Genomic DNA, 24,292 nt, shown 5'->3' on the forward strand with positions numbered 1-24,292 from the left:
TTAAGGACGTGAGTGTAGATCGCAGGCCAGCAAAGATAAATTACATTAAAAGTACTTCTAAAAAAATCCACCAGCCAATCAAAATCCTCACCCAGAAGTACGGGACTTGATTGACATGCAGAACGGCCAATCGGACATCTTCTAATACAGTACATATGTCGCTGCACATGCATGTTTAAATTCACCGAACTCAAATTCTCTGTCATCAGAAAGTCGCTTTCTGCCCCACAGCACGTCAAGTCCCCGGCTGAATACCACTCCAGACAACCGGATTGTTTATTGAAGCTGCCCCCCGTGTCTCCTCCTGCTATCGGCTCTGCAGTTCCCGCCCGATAAATACGAGTTAATTAAGGAAGCTGTGTTTTTTTTCCCTTGGCACGCGCTTCATACGGAGCCAGCAGCGCTTTAGAAATGCCATCATCCACGCATTGCACGGTTTACAACAGAGCATGACATACGATAGTCGCTGCTTTCCGTCTTTGAAATAAAATGCCTCATCTGTTGATGCAAGAGTCTCTTTGCGTAATCTCACTGTGTAGTTTTTAATCATCAGTACATAAGCAACAATGTTCAAATAAACATGTAACTAATTAACAAACATTTACTGATAGTATTCAAATATATATATACACACACACACACACAAAAGTAGATCTTCAAGGCATTGTCGATTAGAATATCTATTTTTTTGGCAGCTCACATGCCAAAGTGCTCACAAAATCAAAGTGTGACCACCCCTGTTCTAGGGAATCCGACACGCTGACCACGTGGTACAGACAGAGCCAGTCAGAGCCGTCGACGCATCAGAAAGCAACTAAAACGTCCCGTCATTGGTCAATTAGGCCGGGAAGACGAAGACAAGATGGCAGCGCCTGTTGAGGAAACGATCCACGGAGAAATATCGAATAAAAGCCAAAATTCGCCGATTTCGGACGTTTTTTCATCCAGAAAGCGATTGGTCCGTAGAGAACAGGTCTTTATTTCCAGGAACGTACGACCGGTTTGCTCAAAAACCCAGACGATTTCCTGTTTAAGTATTAAATTCAAGTTAAATCCCAGTTATTACGGTATTCTTCAATGGGCTAGCCACAACACTGCTGTACATTTTTTTAGATTACAGTGAATACAACCGGCAGTCATGCCTCAGGACAATAACTTTGAACCCGTATAGGAAAATTTGTGGTGTTCCTTAAGAGGACCTGTTTTGAACGAAACCATTCGGCGTAAGGTTTATGAAATCAATTGATAAATTTAGCAATCGTTGCTATATGCCAAGTGTGCAGCAATAAAAGCTTCATCAATACTATAAGAACTCTGGATCCATGCTCTTAGAAGGTTTGGGTGGCCCTAAAAAGGGCCGTTTGTTTCTCTCTGATCAAGCTGTAAAGTTAACCGCCGAAGCCGTACAGGGTGCGTCCCTGTCTCTTCAGAGCGTAGACCACATCCATGGCGGTGACGGTCTTCCTCTTGGCGTGCTCGGTGTAGGTGACGGCATCACGGATCACGTTCTCCAGGAAAACCTTCAACACACCGCGAGTCTCCTCGTAGATCAGACCGGAGATCCGCTTGACGCCCCCACGGCGAGCCAGACGGCGGATGGCTGGTTTGGTGATTCCCTGGATGTTGTCACGTAGAACCTTGCGATGACGCTTGGCGCCTCCTTTTCCGAGCCCTTTGCCTCCTTTGCCTCTTCCACTCATGATTGATATCTTGTGTCTGACACAGAACTGTAGAGCAACCAGTCGGACAGCAGGTTTTATTTGTTGACCGAGGACGTGTTAGAAGACAGAGGCGGGCTTCTTTCTTCTTTGTGAGTAATTTGCGTTTGAGGTGACAACTTGGTAGTGGCGCCTCCAGGGGTGGATCAAAAGTCAAATCAAACTTTTCTTCATAAAGCGTCACACATTTGTAGCACCAAATGCGTTAAAGCATTAAAGATTACGTTTAAACCTAAAGAGAAAAGCCAAAACAAAGACCACGACAAAAACAACATAGATCCATGCATAATGCTCACAACTTCCTAACCCACCACACACCCACACAAACATAATTAAACCGGAAATAAACTTTTAACCAAAAATCCTGTCCTTGTACTTAATACTAAAGTGAGTAAATTCCAGCCCTGGATATGATAGAAAATGCTTGATGTAAATTTGCATCCAACAGATACTGCTTTCTGCTTTTTCTGGATCTGTGGATGAACAAGCAAGAGTGATGGCACGAGACGTTCATGAGTTTCAAATGTCAATATACAAATACATAGTGGAAATTATCGCATTAGCTTAGAAGAGTAGTGAAGGATTTCTTAACCTCTCAAATTCCCGCTTTGTTCTGAAGCTGTCTCTGTTCTTACTTTGACAGCGATGGAAGAAATGTGTAAACAATAATTTCATTTCACATTTTGTTTCCATAAGAAAAATCTTTATTGATTTTAGAAATGTGTTTTTTATTCTTTGATTTTAAAAAAAAAAAAATAACTTTTGCCATTCACAAAAAATTTTTTTTGAACAGCTTTTGTGGGTTCCTAACTAATATGTCAATTTAGGTACAGTTTGTTTTGCAACCTACAATATAACTTGAAAACAAATTTTCCCATTAACTGACTTTTCACCCCTGGGAGCCCTTTTCTGGTCTATTATCCCAGTACAGGGAAAGTACAAAAGCACAGACTGGTGAAATTCATCACAAAGACAACCTGTGAGAACGAGACCCAGACTCAGGAGCTAGATGTTGACTCCTTAGGAGACTGTGAGGAGAGAGAGGCACTGCAGCCCAGTTGCCCCATCACAGATGAACAGACAGATGATCTACAGTCACCAGAAAATGACGCAGAAGAACACCCTAGAGTGATGACACAGGTTTCGAGCAGTAGGAAATACCCCACCAGAGAACGTAAACCCCCGGGGTATCTGAAAGATTATATTCAGGGAGATGCCAAGGAGGAAGACAGTATGCTCACTAGCATAGACTACTGCTACCGAACAGTTTGTGGTGTGCCACTAACCTTTAAAGAAGCTATGTCATCGACAGAATCAGGAAAGTGGAAGAGAGCTATGGATGAAGGGATCAAATCCTTAGAGGATAATCAGACTTTTACCCTGACTACATTGCCAGAAGGCAGAAAGACAGTGGGAGGTAGGTGGGTGTACTCCATTAAGGAGAACAATGATGAACATGAACAATACAAGGCCAGATTTGTGGCTAAAGGATATAGTCAGAGGGCCGGGATTGATTTTGGCGAGACATTCTCACCTACAGCTAATCTGACCAGTGTACGTGTTGTGATGCAGAAGGCAGCCCAAGACAACCTAACATTACACCAGATGGATGTCAAAACAGCTTATCTGCATGCACCCATCGATCGAGACATTTACATGGAGCAACCTGAAGGTTACGAAAAAGGGGAAGGAAACCTGGTGTGTAAGCTAAAAGAATCCATCTATGGTCTGAAACAGTCGGGGCGCAATTGGAATGAGATGCTTCACACATGTCTGACAGATAACAATTTTACTCAGAACCCAGCAGACCACTGTGTCTATACAAAAGAGTCGAAACAGGGAGAAAAGGTAATAATCGTCATCTGGGTGGGTGATCTTATCCTTGCAGCCAGTAACATCAAAAGTCTAAACCAGGTGAAGGCGTTACTTTCCACCAGGTTTAAGATGAAGGATCTTGGTCAATTAAAACACTTTCTAGGCATAGACTTCAGCCAATCTGATGGCTGTGTAAAAATGTCTCAAGAGAGGTATGTTGAAAGGATCCTGAAGCGCTTTGACATGCAGGAGTGTAGAACAAGGGAGACTCCATGTAAAAAAAAATAAATAACTTTTGCCATTCACAAAAAATTTTTTTTAACAGCTTTTGTGGGTTCCTAACTAATATGTCAATTTAGGTACAGTTTGTTTTGCAACCTACAATATAACTTGAAAACAAATTTTCCCATTAACTGACTTTTCACCCCTGGGAGCCACACACCAACAGCTTTCTGTCCTCATTTGAAACAAGTTTGACTTTTAAAGTTGACGGTTTAGGGCAAGAATTGTCTCAAATTCTGGTCTTTGCTCAGGTTACAGTGAAAAGAGACAGAACAGAAAAAACAACACATTTTCATTCTTTTTTTAGGTTTTATTCTTAAGCGTCTTGTTATTTTATTTTCATGAAGTGTTTTACTCTATGAAAGAGGCCATCTTTAGACAATCAGAAAGAAACAAAAATGTCCAAAAACATTAAAGAAACCAGGTGTGGATTCGACATTTTGGGATTTAGTGTCACAGGCCAGATTTCTGAGAAGGACCAAGATAGATTGACTGAAATTCTGTTTTTTTAAAGGTTGGAAGATTTAATCTTCATTCTTCTTCTTCCACTTTCGGCTTCTCCCATCAGGGGTTGCCACAGCGAACAAGTCGCATGGTAAATTTGGCAATGTTTTACGCCGGATGCCCTTCCTGACGCAACCTTCTCTAACCGGGCTTGGAACCGGCAGAGGTAGAGAAGGGAACAGGGAGCAGCCTGGAGTTGAACCCGGGTTTCATGGACGGAAGGCGCCGCAAACCAGCACAAGCTAAACTGGCTCCCAGGAAGATTTTATCTTCATGTTATAACTTATTGCAGCTGCAATATATATTATTTCAAACTTGAAGTTATAATTTAAACGGTTGGATGTGCTTTGTGTTTGGTCTAAAGATGAATGGGGACATCAAACCAAACTAGGTTGTTTTTGCAGGAGATGGTTAGTTACCTGATGATGTGGCTGCAAACACAGTTATTTGACAGAAAAATCCAAAACTGCTTTATTTAAATCCCCCACATTAGCCTTTTCATGTGTGCTTAAGCATTTCAGGAGCTTGTTTTTGTGTTGGTTAAACACAGATGGGATTAAAAGGCTGTAAGACAGAGTCAACAGTGCACAAACTTTGTCAGAAGAAAATATTTACCCCCAAAAAAGGACGCAATTGACACTGTATAAATAAGGAGTCTGTAACATGTGGATTATTTATTCCTACATCGCGTGTCTTTGGCTTTAAAAAAATCTTAACTTGATTAAAAGCACATTACTTAAGTTAAGTAGATATTCTAATCGATGCTGTAAAAAACTGTAGTTGTTGTTATAATGATGGAAATTTCATGTTTGACTTGTTTTTTCTTGCATTTTTATTTAAGTACTACAAGTATGAAACTTTTTGTTTTGCCGACAGACAACGCTTTAACAACTAATCTGACTCCATATAAAACTGCAGAAGGAGGATCTGATTTGACACAGAGTGTGCCTTATTTTGAAAGGAACTTGTTTGTGAAAGTAAAGAAGCTAAAGTTCTCTATAGAAAAAAATACAACACTTTTTTAAATTTAAATTGTTACAAATGTTGAAAAGCTTTTAAAGCTTTTTTTCCCCAAAAATAAATTAATGGTCACAGAAACATAAATAAAGTGTATTTTTCTTAAAGTTCAAAATGGATTGGGCTGCTGTTGCTGGTTTTTGGTCAATAAGAAACTGGACCAAAAGTTTTTTTTTATTTTTTGGTGTTAAAAGTCGCAGCCCCCTCGTCTAAACAAAACCAATGAGTGTAGATTTTAATTAAAACAGGAAAATCGTGCAATGTTAAAATGGAGACAGTCCCCGTTGGTCTGTACCTGTGTGGTAATCTTATTGTTTGGTGATACGTGTGGCATAAACGACTAATAATGGAGGACTAAAGTCGGCATCTTATTTTGAAATCTCTAAACGGAAGGAAACTTCTTTCAAATCACGTCAACACGGTACAGACATGGAGGTTTGCGGTCGAAAACTTCGACTTAAATCTTCGCCTTTTCCTGCACAATTAGATGTTTGAACCGAGTGACATGTGCCAAAATGCTATTGTGAGGCTTTTCAGACGAGGGTTGCATCACTTCACCTTCGCTTTGCCGCCGCTGTTAGCCTGCGGATGCTAAACGCAGGCAGCCCGCAGCTACAGCCAAGCTAGCTGCCGACTGTCCCGCACACCGGACTGAGTTCCTCATCGCCCCGACTCGTTCTTTTTTTTGTTCCCCGATCAATGACTCGGTGGTGCGGTGGAGGATGTGGAAATTGACCTCGCGAGCGCTTGGTGGCTTGGTGACAGTTTGGTTCTTCGGGAACTTTGTTTTTTGTTGGTTTCAACACAGCAGCAACAACGGGAGACCGCAAACGCAGCACAGCGACAGAACTTCGGACGGCCAGGATCAGAGCTGCCTCTGCCATGTAAGTCACTCGCCCTCCCGTTAGAGTTTTCTCGTTACACCGGATCGAAAGCCGCCGTAGTGCTGAATGTCACGCAGACATGTAAGACTTGTTTTCCAGGAAGTCTTCTAGCACTTTCCACACAGTCATGTTCTTCTGACGTCACCATGTCCGTGTGATGCTAACCTGCTGCTGTTTTGTGGTGTTTTCTGCTTTTTCTCCGTTCGAAAAAACACGAATATTTGTTTGTTTAGATTTTATCCATCTACTTTCGACACTATCAACACAATCAAATGAAAGGTTTGATTCTATGTGACCCATAAACCCATAATTTATACATTAAAAAAGTCACGTAACTTATTACTTTTTACGCATTGGACAGTATTTTATTTAGCATCAGAGTTACATTTAAATTGTTTTTTTCCCAGTTATTTCTAACTATTTGCTTTGCTCCATTTCAGAAGAATATATATCTGTATTTTTTATTGTACGTTTATTGTATTGTACGCATCACTAAACTTTAGCTGTAATAAACATGATGACGTGACGAAAAATGTTCACAAGTCATATTTTTCAAAGTAGAATTACGGTAAATTAATAATCTGGTCAATTATTTTCTCTCCAAATTATGTTTTTGCCTTTTCAAAGTTAAAAAGCGTGGTGTTTTCTTATTGGTTTCTTCCGTTTCCTGCTCTCTTATGGGAGTTGTAGTTCCTTGTCGTACCTACTACGCTCTGCCTGCCGCAGCGGGGCCTGAAATAAACTACAAACCGGACGGCTTTGGTTGGAGGCGGTTATTCAGTTTGACAGCTGATTTTTTTTTGGAGGCAGGGCTTCCTGCGGGGTTGGGCCTGGAGCAGTTTAATGTCAACTTGTCTGGGAGTGAGGCCGAATTGTTTGCTGACTTATGGAATATAAGTTTAGCAGGAGATAATTCCAGGAGGGAGAAACTACACATCGGAAGGAAGGGCAGGATGCTGAGAGGAACAGGCCGTTTTATCCCTTTCCTGACATTCATTGGGTTGTTAAACTCAGAGGTCGGCCGAGTTTTATTTTATAATCTTTATTTATGATTTGACGATATTTTTTAAACATATTTAAAGAGCTGGAGTCAAAATGGCCTATGTTAATTCCATTTTTAAGTCATTAAATTTCTATTTTTCATTAAAATACTAAACTAAGAAGTGATAAGTGGTGCCATATGGTTGGTTATATGTTTTCCTAATATTGAGTTTTCCTTAATTTTCATAAAAAGGCTAAGACATAAAAATAAAAGTATGTTATGTTGTATTACTGGATTTGGTTGAACAATGGATTCATATTTTATAGTAAACAAATAAGTGTTGCTTTTGTTTTTCATTATATTTAACCTTTCCTGTTGTTAACAGACAGAAATGTGTTTATATAAAATAAAAATTCGTCCCAAAGATATTAGGAAAACAAAAATAATACTGTTTAAAAGATAATAGCTATATATATATTTATTATGAATGTTTAGTTTCCTTTTTTAATCTTCTTTTCTGTTAGGTCACATTTTCCATTTAAAATACAACAACATTTCTTCCAGACATTATTTGGGGTTAAGGATTTTATTATCAATCGGTGAACTCTCTAATCTGGAGTCTCACATTAAATACAGAATTTGTTTATCAAAATGTAAAATTCAAACTCCATTCAAATGAAGTCAGATGGGAAGTTCTTGTAAAATCCTTTCTTCAAGCTTTTTTTTTAAGGTGTTTTCAACCCGAGGATGATGGGAAAGAATTTAGTCCCTACTGAAGAATAATATTTTTTTTCTTTTTAACAGATTTAACAGTAATCTGTTTGTGTTTTATATTTTTGCAATATTATTTTACAAACTTAAGAAGTCGTTCTTTAACATTCTATGTTTATATTGTGTTTAAAGTCTTTTCTCGATTAACCCGTTAAAACCTGCGCTAATATTTGAGCTAACCCTTTACACGTGTTGTCTCCGACTAAGCAGAATTACCTACTGTGGTAATATAGCCCAAACTGTGATATCCACCCATGTTGATGGGTGGATTTGAGAGATTAAAGAGGCTGTTTGCTCCGTTTAGACCACAGGTGCGGGTTAGTGACCTATAGTATGACTTATTAAACAACCCAGAGCCTCCTCATTTGTGGTGTTTAAGTCCCACCCCGTGCTTCATTTGTGTAAGGCTAGCCATGTCAACAGCGAATGTGTGTGTGTGGGTTCAGGTAACACAATTGTGTGCTTCCACAATAGTGGAGAATGTATTATGCATGAGGGAGGGGGGTTGTCTGGCCCCCCTTTTGTGGAAACGGGGCAGGTTGGGAAAGGTAAAGCCGTGAACCGATTTGCTTCTGATGGAGACGTCTTCCATGATGTGGAAAACAGTTTGTCTCTGTTGGAGTAAAGTAACAAGAAAGTCTGACAGTGTTTCTCCTAAATAAGCTGGTAGAGTTTTTTTTTCCGACATCCTTTTCTCCATCAGCGTATATTAACGTTGTCGTGGAAACTGCCCTGTCTGCTTCAGCTCACAGGAGTGCTGGATGACTGCTTCTGCGACGTGGAGAGCATCGACGTCTTCAACAACTTCAAGATTTATCCTCAGATCAAGAAGCTGACAGAGAGGGACTACTTCAGATACTACAGAGTAAGACCTGCTGCTGCTGCTGCTGCTGCTGAAGTCCTCTTGTCTTTGTGAAAGAAATGCCAGGTTTTTCCTTATCAGTAAAAAAACAAACAGAACACCTCGCTCTGATAGAGACCGCAGACTTTCCAGACTGAAATTATAGAGTTCTCCAAACCCTTGGGCGTTCTTAACAGTCTCCCCTCATCCTACATGTCAAAATGATCAACCCTACCAAAGCCCCAGAATAAAGCAACTTTATTGAATGTTAAATCTAAAATCTATTGATGATGAAACATCTGAATTCAACTCTATGCCATTTTTGTTGCACAACACAGGAAAAAAAGATATGTGAACATCATTACTTTTTTTCTTTTATTACACAAACCAACAGTTTTCTTTCACACAGTTGAGATTTATTATTTCTAGTATAATATAAAGTATTTCATTATTGATATTGAAAGGAAAAAACAAACGATCTGGAATTTCTTTGTCCACTTTTTCTTATATATTTTTCAGGAAGGAAGTTATAAAAGTACTTTTCCTGTAACACAACAAAACAACAAAAGATTGCTTTGTGTTATCTGTGAATGGCATTGACTTTGTGTGTGGCTTTTGGACATTTTCTGGTACCGTATAGTTGTGTACAGCTCACAACTTAAACAAAAACAAAAGGTCACTTCTTATGGAGTCACTTTAGGAAAAGTCACACATTTTCAAGCACAGGGTTTTGTATTTTCTCTACAGCTAAACATGGTAGTGGGTCAGTTTAAGTCACAACACAAAGGTTAAAAGAAAAAGTCTGGAGGGGGTCACTGCTGAGAAAACATTAGATTTAAGGAAAAAGTCCTGCTATGGTCTCTGGGAAAGTTCAGCATTTTAATACTTTTACTTCTAAATATTTGCTGTTAAATTAGACAATATGTCTGGTTTTTTTTGCCCTAGAAATGAGTGAAACCGTTTTGTGCAACACAGAGGTGACCAAAGCTCACTTATGAAATATTCATCTTTCAAAATTGATGCACAACGTTCATGTGAAAGAGGAGTTTGTGGTTTTTAAGGGTGTTCAGGGGCTCAAAGCTCCATGATGCTCAGCTGCACACAGATCTTTATCTGGGGAATTGAACCCCAGTTAAAGCAGCAGAGAACAGTTGCAGTGGCGGTTTAGTGTTTAGCTGCTTCCATTTCCTCTGAAGAGGCATCAGAGACGAGTCTGTCGTGGTGGAAGTGAACGTTTCTGGAACAAAAAACGTAAACACTTTTCAGGAAGAGGACCTGTGGTCTTTCCGTCTGTCGTTTTTTTTTTTTTTTTTGCAGCAACTGCAGGGCCACCTGTCTGAGCTGCAGCCCTTCAGCACAGCCTGCCAGCGCTGAAGGGCTGCAGCTCAGACCGATCCCGTCTGCTCTCTCTGGTCTCATGAAGCTCAGAAATGAGCCTGTGGTGTCAGAATGACGGATCCTTTTTAAAAGTGCAGCGTTTTCTCCGAGCCCCCCTTAGCCACAGACTCTGTTTTTCCTGCTGTGGGGACTATCGCCTAACGTGGCTACAGATTTAACCCGGAGAAGGTACCATGCTGAAAATCACACCCCGCTCTCCTTAAGAGCTGGTGATGCAGCAGAAATCAGTCCACACCTCCACCCTTTATCTGTTTAGGTCGGCTCTATTTTAAGTTCAAGCATCGTAACTAGAGGAGCTGCCAGAGACGGACAACGTGACCTCGTTTCCTCCATAACAGCCATGTCTGAACTTTTTTGTTTTTCATTTTATGAGACGACTGAAGTCGAATGTTTTCATTGTGATTTTTAAATCCTTATTTTCATCAAAAGTGAAATGAAACAAACGTGATGGTTGTCTTTTGTCTAGGTGAACCTGAAGCGGCCGTGTCCTTTCTGGCCTGATGATGGACACTGCTCCATCAAAGACTGCCAAGTGGAGCCCTGCCCAGAGGTCAGAGGTCACTCGCTGCCACACTGCCTTTCTTTTAGTTCAACATCTGCCTTCTACCGTATTTTCCGGACTATAAGTCACTGCGGAGTATAAGTCACACCAGCCCAAAAATGCATTATAAAGTAGATAAAAACACGGATAAGTCGCACTGGACTATAAGTCGCATTTTGACGGGAAATTTATTTGACAAAATCTGAGACCAAGATATAATAACTTGCACAAACTCATATGACACAATCATAGCAGACTGTTTATCTCATAATTTCACAGTAATTCTTTCTCATACTTATTTATTTATTCCTTTCATGAAGCATCATTGTCCAACTAATACTCTGTTTTCATCCTGTATTTGTAGAAACAGTTGTCATTTTTATTGCATTTCTGAATCTATGAAATCATTGGAAAATAGAATATTATGTTGTTAGCCTTCAAGATCTTACTGTAAAAAAAGGTTTGCTGATTCTCTGAGTCACTTAACATACTCTTAACACTTAACATACCTCATACATCAAATTGACCCAGGAACATCATCTCTTTTCCTCACAAATGAACATAACAGGAGGGTTAACAATGTATTTATTTCAATTTAGTTCTAATATAAGTCTCTGCGGAGTATAAGTCGCACCCCTTGCCAAACTATGAAAAAAAGGGCGACTTATAGTCCGGAAAATACGGTAATTTCGCAGATCAAACCTCAGACTTCTGATGTCATGAAATGATCATGACATAAATTAGTTTTTATTTTATTTTTCTGATTGGTTCAATTACAGCAGTCAAGCTAAATGGGACAAAAGAAATGTATATCTATGTACAAACACACACACGTATATACATGTATATTTATATATATGACTTATAAAATGAAAAAGTAACAGAAGATAAAGAAATACACACACACACACACAGTATTTGTTCTTTAAATGTCCTTTTGTGTATCTGCCAATCTGTTCTACAGAGTAAAGTCCCTGACGGCATTAAGTCTGGAAACTACAACAAGGTAAAAGTAAATAACAAAAGTATTTACTTTATATTTCTGCATTTCCATTGGATACATTTATATATGGTTTTTACTTTCTTTAGAAACTGTAAAAAATAGTCCTAAAAACTTAGTCGAACAGATTTAATCCAGAAACAAAATTTTGATTTCATTTGATTTGATTTTGATTTATTGATTTATTTCAAGCATTATAGTCAAAGCAATAAAGAAATTACACACATTTATCAAACTCGTTACTGAAATGTTGAAAAGCATTGTTTAAAAAGACAAAAAATAAAACAACACAAAAAAGTCACTTAAATCACATTTGCTTAATTAAATACAGTGATCATTAACTAAAGTTAAGTAGAGCTTGATTTATTGCTTGAAAAGGAGTGGGAAGAAGCAAGCTTATATAATCCCACCCCTACTGAGTTCATTCATTTGATAGCATGTTTGCAGTAATTTACATTTAGAACATTTCATCAGAAAAGTTCATTTTGCTCCATAAAACTAAACTTAACTCCATAAACGTAAGTTATTTTTTTTGTTTTTGATCGTCAGAAATCTTTCCAAAAACAAACATAAAAAAAGCTTTTACCCTTTTGTTTCTGCTAGGAAAAGCCCAACTGGAATGGCTGCTCTTTTGCATGAGTGCAGTCAGTGGCGTGACTCTGTTTTCTGTGCATGAATAAATAATCTGCAACGTTCCTGTTGCCGTTTCATGTGAGGTCAGCTGACCTAAACCAAAAAAAAACAAAGACATTTAATGAAGCTAAATGTGAAGTTTTATAAAATAGATGATGTTGTGATTCTGAGACAGAAATCTCTAATCAACTCGATGCTAATATGATCATTTTTAGAGACTCCTAAAAGTAAATGTTGGTGTGAAAAATCAGCCCCATCATCTTTTTTTGGCTGAATGGAAATGTTGCCGCTCAAAGCCACATAAAATGACGGGCGTGCAGCCAGTAGCTGAACCCAGCTGATGCCCGTCCCTGCACCTATGGAGCTGCTGTGACCTCTGTGGTGCAGCGTGTGACCAGCTGTATCAGCTCCAGCTCTTCCCATGTCTGCAGACGAATCCAGACCGAACAAGCAGACTGTTCTGTGGAGGAGCATCGTTTTCTACGCTGAGAGCTGAATGTTAACCTGCCGTCTGCTCATGTTTGTTGTCCAATGCTGAAGCATCTTCAGTCTCAGTCGAGCGCGACTGTGTTGGTGCAAAAGTCACCTGGATGATGCAAACTTACCATCAAAACCTCTAACTGTTGTCCTGTGTGAATGGGGTTCCAGCCTCCAAAGGGTTAAAGTGTAATTATCCTGTGTCGCTTTCATTATGCCGTTTTACCCCAAATCAAAAAGGCCTTTGTAGTTATTAAGAACATAGTTTCTGCAGAGCGGCAGTAGTTCATTGCAAATTCTAGTTGTGGGCGGGACCATTGACCCCCCCCCCCCCCCCCCCCTTTAGCTTTCCCCCCAGTTGCTGAAAGCTCTCTGTTTACACACTCTCCTGCTAACTTACAGCCCCTCACACCCCCAGCCTAACATTACCGGTGCAACTTAAAAGGCTGTTTTTGTAGCCATTAAGCCATCCATATAGAAATGTAGCTGTGAGATATTTACAATTGTATATCAATGTTATGTTTTTCCTATATATATATATCCTTTTTTTATTTTTAAAAGCCGCATTTACAAGTTCCTTTCAAAATAAAATACCCCCTGTGTTAAATAAGATCCTCCTGCTGCAGCAGATTTACTTGAATAAAAATATGTAGAAAATTTTCTATCAGTATAACTTTGCTGCACCTTCGTTATTCTCCTTTTACTATTAAATATAAGCATTACAAAACATCAAGTTCAAATTTCAATTTTAGAAAAAAAATCTAAATAAATATAAATTCCAAACTTTAAATACTTTTCCTCTAGACAGCAGCTAAAGTGTTGTGCTGCAGAACTTACTACATGTTTTAAGCATATTCTAATAATAATCCACCACAAAACCTAATAAGCTAACAAAAAGAACTAAAACTGCAAAAAAAAACAATTTACGGTTTTTGACATTTGTCTTCAAAGCCACAAAGTTGCACACCTGATGTTTCAGGTTCAGACTTGCTTTGAGTTAAATCAGAACAAAAACTGTTTAAAAAACATATGATCCTGTCTTTACAGTTATAGGAAAATGTGTCTGACAGCCGTTCAGTCTTCATTTTCCGATACTTTTGGAAATCTCTGCAGCCATGTCACTGACGTTATGAATCCAACTCTGTTTCAGTACTCGCAGGCGCCCAGCACCATGGTCGACATGCAGGAGTGTGAGCAGGCCAAAGAGCTGGGAGCCATCAACAGCACCCTGAGGTGAGACCGCGATCCTCCCCCCCCCCCCCCCCCCCCCCCCCCCCCCCCCCCCCCCCTTAAACTGACCCGCTTATTTTCAGAGCCGAAAACGTTTCCTTAGAAAAACTTTCCTTTTCTTTCAAGCAGCTGCCAGATCCGTACTGGAAGCTGATCAGACTTTACAATTCCTACAAGTTTGTGCAGAAATACAACAATACAGCTGCTCGCCTGGCATAACTGGAAAAACAGAAAATGAAGCCTGTGTTGTTTAAAAACACTTGTCCGTAGAGTTTTCTGGTTCTTTAAGATCTGATTAGACTCCAGGAAACTGCTTCAACACATGTAAAATGGTGCATTCGTTCACACCTGGAAGGTCCTCTGCAGCTCACACCAACACCTTTCTATTTATTCTATTTTGTAACTTTGCATCAGTTTGTTCAGGTTTACCAGGTTCCCCACTTTGACTGGGTTATTAGAGCACATTCAAGTTTTACTGTAACTCTATCAGAGATCCATTTCATTTTTTGTATTTGGGTTTGGTTAAAACATTGAAAATGAATATAGACTTAAAGGAAAAGGTTTATTTATTTTTACTCCTCTTAAGTATATCAAATAAATGTTAAGAGAAAAGTGAAAACTGTTAGATCTGATTTAATCAGCTTGGTTTCTTGATTCACCTCCAGATATGATCCAAAACGCTTCCCAAATCTGCGTCTCTGTTAACCGGATTAGTTTTCCATAATTGGCAGTACTTTACAAGAAAATGTATTTTTAGTGTACATTTATGTAACTTTACAAAAAAATGTGTTGCATGTTGTTGATTTTATTTTACAAATGTCATCCATTCTTAATAACAACCTTTATTTTCAATACTTTTCCTGCTACAGTAACCAAAGTAAAGAAGCTTTTGCTGACTGGACAAGACATGACGATGCTCAGGATCACTTCTGTGAGCTGGATGGTGAGGATTATTAAAATTGTTATTGTTGCTGTTGTTTTTTATATTTTTATTTTATTTTATTGCACACTTGTCTGTTTTAGAAACTTTCTTTTTTATTTGTATTTCTATCTTTAATCTAAAGCACACTAAATTCTGTATGGTTTAGCTTCCAAAGCCCTTTAAAACTGCAGAGAATATTTTTATTGCTTTTTTAATTTGTACAACATTGTTCATTGTTGATGATTAAGGAGCTAATTTTGGCCAACTGGGGTCAAGTCTCAGAAAGTTTTGGATTGAAATCGATTCCAAAACAATTCTTTTAGGAGATTTGCAGTTCATCAAGTAACCACTAGGGGAGCCATTCTCTAACTTTATTTATTATTTATTTAGTTGTCAAAGTGCAGAGTTTGCTTTCTCAAAGCTTAAAGAAGGAACAGTGTAATCTGATTACAGCAGCTGTCTGAGTAATAAAGACTTTTTTTTTTTTTCCGCCTTCACATCGATGCCGTCACCAAACAAACAGGTTCCAGTTGCTGTTACTAAACGCCAAGTGTGGCCTGTGTTTCAGATGAGACGTCTCCAGATGCAGAATATGTGGATCTGCTGCTGAACCCGGAGAGATACACCGGCTACAAAGGTCCTTCTGCCTGGAGAGTCTGGAACAGCATCTATGAGGAAAACTGCTTCAAGTGAGGCCAAAGGACGCGTCCTCACAGCACAACATCCACGCTTTTTGATTTTTTTTTACTCCGGTCAAAATTATTTTATTGTTGTTTACTATTTTTTTTTTTTAAATTGAGAACAGGAATAAAAATGGGCACACTGCCTTTTATTATTTACAAACAAACCACAGAACACAGATTGTTAAATTCCTAAAAATATCAAGAAGAATGATTTTTTTTTTGGGGAGGGTCATCTTAAATGATTTCACTTCAGTTTGTTTTTCCACCCACAGACCCAGATCAGTGTACCGACCTCTGAACCCTCTGGCCCCCAGCCGAGGTGAGTCTGAAGCGTCGGCCTCTGCCGGCCGTGTTCGCATGTCCCGCTGTAGTTCCTCATACAATCACATTCAATTCCTGGATGTCTTAACCACTGCTGAGTAAGCAAAGAGGTCAATGCCTCAGACATCTGGGAAAAGCTGCTCAGCCTCAGCGATTGTGTTGTTTTGGAATATATTTGGAAAAAAATGAACAGAAAATCTTTTATTTTGATGTTAATAATTATTGTTTTGCAAATTAATACTACAAATATTTTATTATATTAGTGTCTGGTTGTATTTAGTTACTGAAAACATATTTTGAAAACACTATATTTCTGTTTACATCCAGTTTTGAGTTTTTTATGAAAAAGAATCAAAGTTTTTTTCTTCTCCCTTTTTTATTTTTATTTTGCTGCCACGAGTTCAGGAGACGATGATGGTGAGTGAAAGACACACATTTTTACATCAACGTACGTTTAGTCGTGTCAAACAATCCGCCGTTTCCTCTTTGTTGCAGGAGAAGGTTTCTACGACTGGCTTGAAGGTGAGGCTCTCCTGATATTTGTGGGACATTTCTAGTTTCCTTCAATGCATCAGGAAGGAAGCCCGAGCGTTGTCTGCGTCTGCGTTGTCTGCGTCTGCGTTGGCTGGGATCTTTGAACGGGTTGCGTCACACATATCTGGAAGTGGTGGGGAGAGAAATCCAATACCAGAAGTGATGTAACTTCACAGCGGAAGAGAGACTGTCAAACCAAAGTGAAGAACATTTCTGCTCAGTGGCACTTTATGTGTTTTCAAGCAGGAATTCATCTATTTTAAGACTTCAGTCAGTATTTTTATTTTATTAAATCTTTCCTGCAAAAACTCTTGGAGGTAAAGGCTGATTTTTACTTCAGAAGTGAGACATTCCTGTTGTTCAGGAAGGACATTAAACAAAAGTGACATTTCAAATCTCTGCAGGGCAAAACCACGTCAGAGCAGATAACTATTTAAGAGGATTGATGAGGAGGAGAACCACATTATGAAGGCAGGGAAAGAGGATTTGTTGTGACTCTTTGAGGTTTCTAAGAAACCCAATTTTTGTACGATGGAAGAAACCAAAATTTGAACCAAATGAGTTTCAAGAACTTCTTGTTTGATGAAACAAGATAGTTAGATAAATTGGATTAAAAGCTGCCCAGTAACATCTCCTTAATTTCTTTCTGGAGATGTGTCTTTCATAAATTCTCCACCGCTTAAACCTCTCAACGCGATAACCGTTGTAACCAAAAAACACAGTTTCTTCCAGATTTTTGGTCTCAATCTTGACTATAAAATCTTTTGTTATGAAAATTAAAAGTCCACACTGATTTCAAAAGTTGAAATCTGTACTTTATTTGCCTGAAAGACAAATGTGTCCCAAATAATCCCACTGTATGTATGGTTTTGGATACTTTTTAAACTTTTAAGTAGCAAAAATTAGCATGGAGCAACTATGTCAAGCTAGAAAAAATTGTTGTGAACATTAATGTTTACCATCTCCCAGGTTTGTGTTTGGAGAAAAGGGTCTTCTACCGTCTCATCTCCGGCCTCCACAGCAGCATCAACATCCACCTGTGTGCGGAGTACCTGCTGGACGGTACAGCTCACGTCTCTTTTGTCTTATACCTGCCAGTCGTCAAATAAGAATTTGTAACGATTGGAATCATCCAAATGAGACGGATTCACGTGAGGAGGTGGTGTTTGTGTTGACAGAGGGCTGGGGCCGGGCGGTTTGGGGCCCTAACATCCAGGAGTTCCGCCTCCGCTTTGACACGGCAGAGACGAAGGGAGAGGGAACCCGCCGGCTCAAAAACCTCTACTTCCTGTACCTGATCGAGCTGCGGGCTCTCTACAAGGTGGCGCCGTACTTCGAGCGAGCCATCGTCAACTTGTACACCGGAAACGCTGAGGAGGACGGAGAAACCAAGGAGCTCCTGCTGAGCATCTTTAACAAGATCAAGTAAGGATCCTGCACCTTTTCTGAACTGAAGCCGCAGCAAAATATCACTGAATCGTGGAAATGTTGATCAGCTGGAGCCAAAACCTCCAGATTAATAATTCTGACCAACACAACTTCAGAGTTACAGAGAGAAAGGTGTTGGGTTTAAATTTAAATTCAACTTTGGTTATAGAACACCATAAAGTGCCTGACACAAAATGAACAAGTAAATGAAAAAAATAATAAACAAATGAATGAAAAACAACAGTAAAAATGTAATAAAATCCAGATAGGCTCCAAAATTGCTCGCCAATTTTTTTCTTGCATCGGTTAAGTTAGGTTGGGGGTGGGGAAAGCTTTGAGCTAGCGGGAGAGGCGAATTTCTACTGAACCACAGGCGCTCTACAGAAACGATTAAACTATTTCCGGAAAAACAGTGCCGTATAACCGGATAATCATAATGAAAAGACTACTAGGAACACATTTCAATAGATCAAAAGATGATCGGAGAAGGTCACGAATGGGTCACATGTCGTCGGTAGACACTGCCTCATATAATTGAGTGTCAGCTGCGTAACCATGAACGTTTAGGCCACGCCTCCTGATGACCTCACCAAACGGAAGCTTGTACAAGTAAAAAGACTGTCAGTAACTGAATGTAAATGCACCACATCATTCCAGCTCATATCCTGAATAAGACGCTGCCATGAAAATGTCTTAATTTGATCATCTTGGACAGAAACTGACAGACCACAGGTGGGATGTGGTGACTTTATTCAGACTGTTCCAGCTTAGAAAAGTCATTCAGCTTGTTCAAATAAAAAAGTCTTTTTGTTTTCTGAAATCCGTCTAAAACTATTTAATTAAATTCACAGAAAAATCTGATGTTCTTTTTTAGGCATAGCCAAAATAGTTGTTTTGTTTTTTTCCCAACTAATTAGCCTTTTTTTTTCCAAATGTCATCAGCCACTAATGGCGTCTCGTCTATAAAATGCTTGAAAATGTTTAAATGCTAATATTCCAGTGGCTGTAAAACCCATTTAAATCAGTATTTAAGCCAGAGAACGGTATTAATGTAAAAAAAGGTTTTGTTTTTTTTAAATCAGCCATCTTTCGCTAATCCTCCTGCTTATTGCTGCAGTTATCTTTATCATTTTATCATAAACTCTGTATTTTAAAGAATGTTATTGTTATATTTTTGTTTTTTCTCAATGTTTCTGAAATGACTTGAACAAGTAGAAGTTTTAGGACTTGCTTATGATTGCTGTATTTTCTTTTTCCAGAACTTTCCCGATGCATTTTGATGAGAAGTCCATGTTTGCTGGAAACAAAATAGAAGCCAAAACCTTAAAGGTAAATCATGGAGGAAGCTCCTGTCATTCAGTGACTTAAGACATTTCAACATTTAAAAATAGTAGTTTTTTTTAGAAAACATGGGCTAAAGTTAAACCAGCAGGTCGTTCTACGAGAATCTAGAATGTTAATAAAATATCTCACTTATTAAGAACGTTTGTCTTAATTTAGTATTATTTGTATTTTTTATGTTTATAGGGTTCAGTATATTTTGGGAAGGGTATATTTGGTTTTACTTCATTTAACCTTTTATTTTTATTTATCTTTTATCCATCCAGTAAAGTTGAGAATGCACAGCATGTGTCCAATCTGTGGCTCTGGATTTACATTTATTTGAGCCACTATGAATATGGTTTATTGGGATGTCCTTCTAAAATCGGAATGTTTTGTTTCTTCAGGAGGAATTCCGCCTCCACTTCAAAAACATCTCCAGGATCATGGACTGTGTGGGCTGCAGCAAATGTCGACTGTGGGGCAAACTGCAAGTGAGGCTGTCGATGTTCACGTCTTTTTTTTTTTAGATCAAACTTTAGCAACTTCTTTAGCTTGACAACAAGAGAGAATAGGTTTGAGTTTTGACTCAGAACACTCAGCTGTGAGCCTCTGAGGTGTCTGAAATTTATTCTAAGATTTTTATTACAGTAGCAGGTGAAGTTTATTCTTTCTGATCTAATGGTAAAGCAAAGTGCTTTCACCTCTGACCCCACAGTTGCTTTCATTTGCTGAATACTAGTCAGTTGGTATTTAAAAAAAAGCACAATTCAAAGACCCACTCTAATGAAAACTGTGTTTTTTTAGCATGTCCTTGTAGCATTTTTCTGATGACGGAGGGCATGTATAGAATAAGTTAAGCTTAAAGAGTATTTTTTTATTCAGTTTGTAGTGAATCAGGGGCAAATACTGTTGAAAAAGCTCTCAGTTGTGACGCAGCAGCTGAAATGGCGGGTTGACGTCTCTCTTCTCCGCCCCATTCTGATGGATCCACTTTTAGACAAATACATTAATGCACGTCTTCGTTTTCCCCATCTCAGCTGGAATCTGGCGCAAAACTGTAGCTCCGATATTGACCGCCATTTTTTAGGGGTGCAACGGATCACGGATGATCCGTACGGATTACTCGCCTCAGTTGGACACACAGGTGTACTGCAGCTTTGTTTATATGGGTATCTTTTATATGACCAAATATCTCGAGTTCAAAGATCTCATTAATGTTTATTCTTTATAAATAGGCCTAAATGAGCAAATAATTTTATAAAGCATTTGTTTCTGTGTGTGTATGATTTGAAGTACTTTACATATACTATATCTATGTTTTGAAGCTTTAAAAAAATTGTAGATTTTAATTTTCTTTTCTTTTGTTCGTTGTTTTCTCCATTTTACCGATCCAAACCGTGATTTTTATTTTATTTTTATTTTTTGTTGATACATAATGTATCATAAAATGACATGACATGATGAAAATTAGGAAATAAAATCTGAAATTTGGCTTCAGACTATTGAAAGTTTCTAATAGAATTTGTCTTTTGAAATGAATGTTTGAACTTTTGGTCCAGTTATGATTGAACTCTGCCTGGAGTCTGCACAGAAATGATGAGCTTTGGGGTCCAAGTGTCTCAAAAGTCTTATTCTTAGGATTCCAAAGCGGAATATGAAGCCCTTAGACCAATCTTCCCCTGTTGACTTCTTATCTTAAAACCAACCCCCCCCCCCCCCCCCCCCCAGCGAAACAGGAAAAAGAGCAGCAGGATCAAAAATCTATTTCCTGTTTGAAAATGAGGATGATCTGACTGCATTTTGATTTGATCCTTTTTTTTGTTTTGGTGTCTAGCAAAGCTTTTCTGAAAATGTATTAATAATTGTAGTTTTATTAATAAAATACAACAAGTTATGCATGGTTCTTATAAAACAGATGACTAACCTGCCTGAACCAAATCAACTTTCCCTTCAAATAAACTCACAGTTTGTTCATATAGAACCCTTTACATTCAACCATGAAGTTTTCCGCTCCTTGCTTTAAGAGCAGCTGGATTCAAACGCTCCTTTGCTCATGTGTGTTTGACGCAGACTCAGGGTTTGGGCACGGCGCTGAAGATCCTCTTTTCCGAGAAGGAGATCCAGAACCTTCCAGAGCACAGCCCGTCGAAGGGGTTCCAGCTCACAAGGCACGAAATTGTGGCCTTAATAAACGCCTTCGCCAGGTACGTGACCTCACCGCTTCACCAGTTCATGCCTTAGCCGCACGCACCCATACGAGGGGCTGACCCGTGTAGGTGGGTTGTCCGGGGGGGGTTGTAGTACTGGGTTACATGCCTGGGGGAGTAAGTTAATGTAGAACCGCCACGGTGTTACCTGCACAGGCTTGGACCATTTTTCTCCCACAGACGCCCTTTATCCCCTCGTAAGGGAAGTTGTGACTAAGGCATCAATTTAAATGTAACATCAAATTAAAAGATGAATCAGAAATTTGCATATTCATGTTGCAGGTTATCCACCAGTATACACCAGCTCCATAACTTCCGCTTGATGTTGAAGGAAAAGGGGTAACAGGAGGAGAAGGCCCTCTGACCATTCTTCAGCGCAGCAACGCAGCAGTCCGACCTCTCGCCCCAAATCAGACTTCTGCTGTGAAGATCAGGCGCAGCAGCCAATCACCGTTTTTCTCCTTTATGCTGATCTCAACAATCTGTTTGACTTTGTTTTTATTTCATCGTGACGTCCTCCTGAAGTGAACCATGAATGGTAACTTCTCTGCTTCTTACTGCCTTCATTCCAAAACGTTCCAAAATCCTCACCTGGCACTTCTTCTGCTCTTCAGCTCAGTTAGGACTTTTTTTTTCCTTCTTCCTGAAGTTAATCCTGAAAAAAAAGGAAGGAATAAGACTGACCAGAAACAAACCAAATGACAGATGTCATATTTATGATCCCCTTCAGCTCGTCAGCTCCTGCCTCACCCCATGATAATGAAAGTTTAAAGATGGCCGACCGTGGACTCTAACCTTTTTTGGGGAGGGGTGGGTAATTTCTCAGCAGATTTTAGTCTGAAGAATTCAGAAGAACTTAAGACCCGATGGAGCGTTTTCAGCGGAAGATTCTACATTGATCTCAAGCGTCAAATCTAGATGTTTATATATGTAAACATCATAGAGAGCAGTTCAGGATGGGACTGAACTCTCAGAAGTGCTTTGGCTCATCTTCATGCTTGTATATAAGGAACAGGAAATCACAGAAACACAAACCTGCTTCTAAAACTCCTCAGAAATAACATTTTATTCGTTTTATGTTTTTTTTTTTTTTTTTTTGCTAACATTTAGGAATTTAAAAAGGTGGGCTAAATATTAAAAATGCATCTTTGTTAAAAAGAATTTTCTGTGCAAAAATCTGCTCAGTGAGGAGCGTTTGGACTGAAAGAGGCCTAATTGTTATGTTAGTCCAGATTTTACCAGCTATAGGCATCAGTTAAGCTGATATTCATGTGCTTACTAGCAGAAAACAGTGCCTCAATGTGAAAAAGGAAAACATAAAACTCCTAGAAAAGTTTGCTAATCAAAGAAGCAGATCTGAGCTGCATCTGTTTGAGCAGAATCCCCTATAGGATCCTGAACTATAGAGACATATATATATATATATATATATTTTTAAACCTTGAGAGCAGATGTTCATTATTTATGTTGAGAGGAAAGAGGCGTTTTCTGTCTTTCTGCTGTTGAAACAATGTTGAGAAAAGATTCACCCGAGCAGGAAAACAGAGGTTCTGTTGAATGATATTGCTCCTGTGTTTCTTTTGAATCCATATAATCTCAAATTGAGAATACTTAGATTGAGGGGACGGGAGGTTTCCATGCTTCATACTGACTACTCTGTAATGTTCTCATCATGAACGATTTTTATTTATCTTCCTGACTTGTTGATATAGCTCGTCAGCTGACTTTTATGTCGGTCACGTTTCCATGTAAACTATTCGCTGCTTCTATAGTTTTCAACCTACGTAAAACAAGCAAAAAGTGTCTCATCAGTGTAGCGAGATGTTTCTGCGAAGCTGCCTGCGGAAATCCTTGGGAGTCATTAAAGGAAAAATGTTCTTCTAGATTGTCTCAAAAGTAAAAGCTTCAGATGTTTTGCTCATGAATAACAGAACTCTGAACATTCCTGGTGGATAAAAAGACTTTGTTTAAATCTTCTTGTTTTGCTATCATGTTGGATGGTATGTTTAATGTTACAAAGATCAATGCAAAAACGATAGGAAACCCAAATTTGGAAAAAAACAAGACTTCACCATTTGTGTTTTGCTTACATGGCTGCTGGTTCTGTGTCATTCTTTTGCACCGCTGTAAGGAAATCTTCCTCCCAGGCGGCAAAACTTCATTGAACCTTCTGGCAGCTCGGACGTCTTCGTCCCTCAAACTCTTCTGCAAACTTCTGTTCTAGTCAGGAAGAACTCCTGTTCTGGTCAGCTTTCAGTTTCCTCTCAATATAATTTGTTTGTTTTGCTCAACTGTGCAGCCATTGTAAGGGCCAAAGACCTTTTACGTTGCCTTCTTTTTATTTTTGTTGTTTTCTCACTTATGACTTTAGGAACTGTGTTTGTTTTTCATTTGATTTTATCCTCATCTGCTGTGCACCACTTTAGAGCTATGTTGCTGTCGAATCCTTCATTTCTATCCTTCTTGTCTGGATCAAGGAAGGTGGACGTCAGTGTGAAGTTTGCCTGTTTGAAATCGGAAATAAAACATCAGAAAAGGGCAGCTCTTCAGAAGCACATCTCATCACGTGTCTTTCTTCTTTAAACTCTTATTTTGAAATTTTATAGCTGCAGCCTATAGTTCCTTTGTATCTATGTATTTATTCAAATAAGTGATTTTCTTTCTGAAATATGCTCCTGTATTCAGGATATTTCCACAGCAATACAAGTGTGTGATGGAGAAAGAGAGCAAATTTTTCAAATGTAGTTAGTCAAACAACATTCATGTCTTAGAGAAAAAAAT

The 24,292-nt window shown here is 38.9% G+C and overlaps 3 protein-coding genes across 8 annotated transcripts in view; 2 read left to right on the plus strand and 1 right to left on the minus strand.

Moving 5' to 3' along the window:
- Window positions 1-3,525, plus strand: part of LOC101174245 (protocadherin Fat 4) — a 242,581-nt gene extending 239,056 nt beyond the window's left edge. For both annotated transcript variants that reach the window (XM_078947468.1, XM_078947479.1), the window contains exon 31: window positions 3,515-3,525. The gene's annotated coding sequence lies outside the window, so the exon portion shown is untranslated. The remainder of the gene's footprint in view (window positions 1-3,514) is intronic.
- On the minus strand, window positions 570-1,748 carry LOC101172305 (histone H4). The gene has a single exon (XM_078947582.1). It carries the CDS (start codon window positions 1,698-1,700, stop codon window positions 1,389-1,391), a length of 312 nt encoding a protein of 103 aa, XP_078803708.1. The 5' UTR covers window positions 1,701-1,748; the 3' UTR covers window positions 570-1,388.
- A 2,145-nt stretch (window positions 3,526-5,670) lies between the features above and the next one.
- On the plus strand, window positions 5,671-24,063 carry ero1b (endoplasmic reticulum oxidoreductase 1 beta). 5 transcript variants are annotated; one of them, XM_023954348.2, is made up of 16 exons: window positions 5,671-6,220; window positions 8,719-8,838; window positions 10,679-10,762; window positions 11,718-11,759; window positions 14,014-14,096; window positions 14,963-15,036; window positions 15,584-15,704; window positions 15,971-16,017; window positions 16,425-16,436; window positions 16,515-16,541; window positions 17,523-17,615; window positions 17,732-17,978; window positions 19,241-19,310; window positions 19,709-19,795; window positions 21,375-21,508; window positions 21,794-24,063. In XM_023954348.2, the coding sequence occupies exons 1-16, from the start codon at window positions 6,059-6,061 to the stop codon at window positions 21,852-21,854; spliced, it is 1,464 nt and encodes a 487-aa protein (XP_023810116.1). In that variant the 5' UTR covers window positions 5,671-6,058; the 3' UTR covers window positions 21,855-24,063. The 5 variants fall into 5 exon arrangements, 4 of the variants coding, with proteins under 4 accessions (XP_023810116.1, XP_078803641.1, XP_078803637.1 ...); XM_023954347.2 differs by lacking the exon at window positions 5,671-6,220 and adding an exon at window positions 6,888-7,236; XM_078947515.1 differs by lacking the exon at window positions 11,718-11,759 and having other exon boundaries at window positions 5,721-6,220.
- The last annotated feature ends 229 nt before the right edge of the window (window positions 24,064-24,292 follow it).

This window comes from Oryzias latipes, chromosome 1 (assembly GCF_053564925.1).
Source record: "Oryzias latipes strain Hd-rR chromosome 1, Olatipes_Hd-rR_3.1".
NCBI lineage: Eukaryota > Metazoa > Chordata > Actinopteri > Beloniformes > Adrianichthyidae > Oryzias > Oryzias latipes.

Bases quoted from the DNA above. Each gene is read 5' to 3' on its own strand.
- ero1b (XM_023954347.2), top strand. From the start codon at position 6,898: ATGGGAGTTGTAGTTCCTTGTCGTACCTACTACGCTCTGCCTGCCGCA. The intron at 19,796-21,374 runs GTGAGGCTGTCG...TGTTTGACGCAG, and splicing joins GACTGTGGGGCAAACTGCAA to ACTCAGGGTTTGGGCACGGC. The intron at 21,509-21,793 runs GTACGTGACCTC...TTCATGTTGCAG, and splicing joins TTAATAAACGCCTTCGCCAG to GTTATCCACCAGTATACACC.
- LOC101172305 (XM_078947582.1), bottom strand. From the start codon at position 1,700: ATGAGTGGAAGAGGCAAAGGAGGCAAAGGGCTCGGAAAAGGAGGCGCC.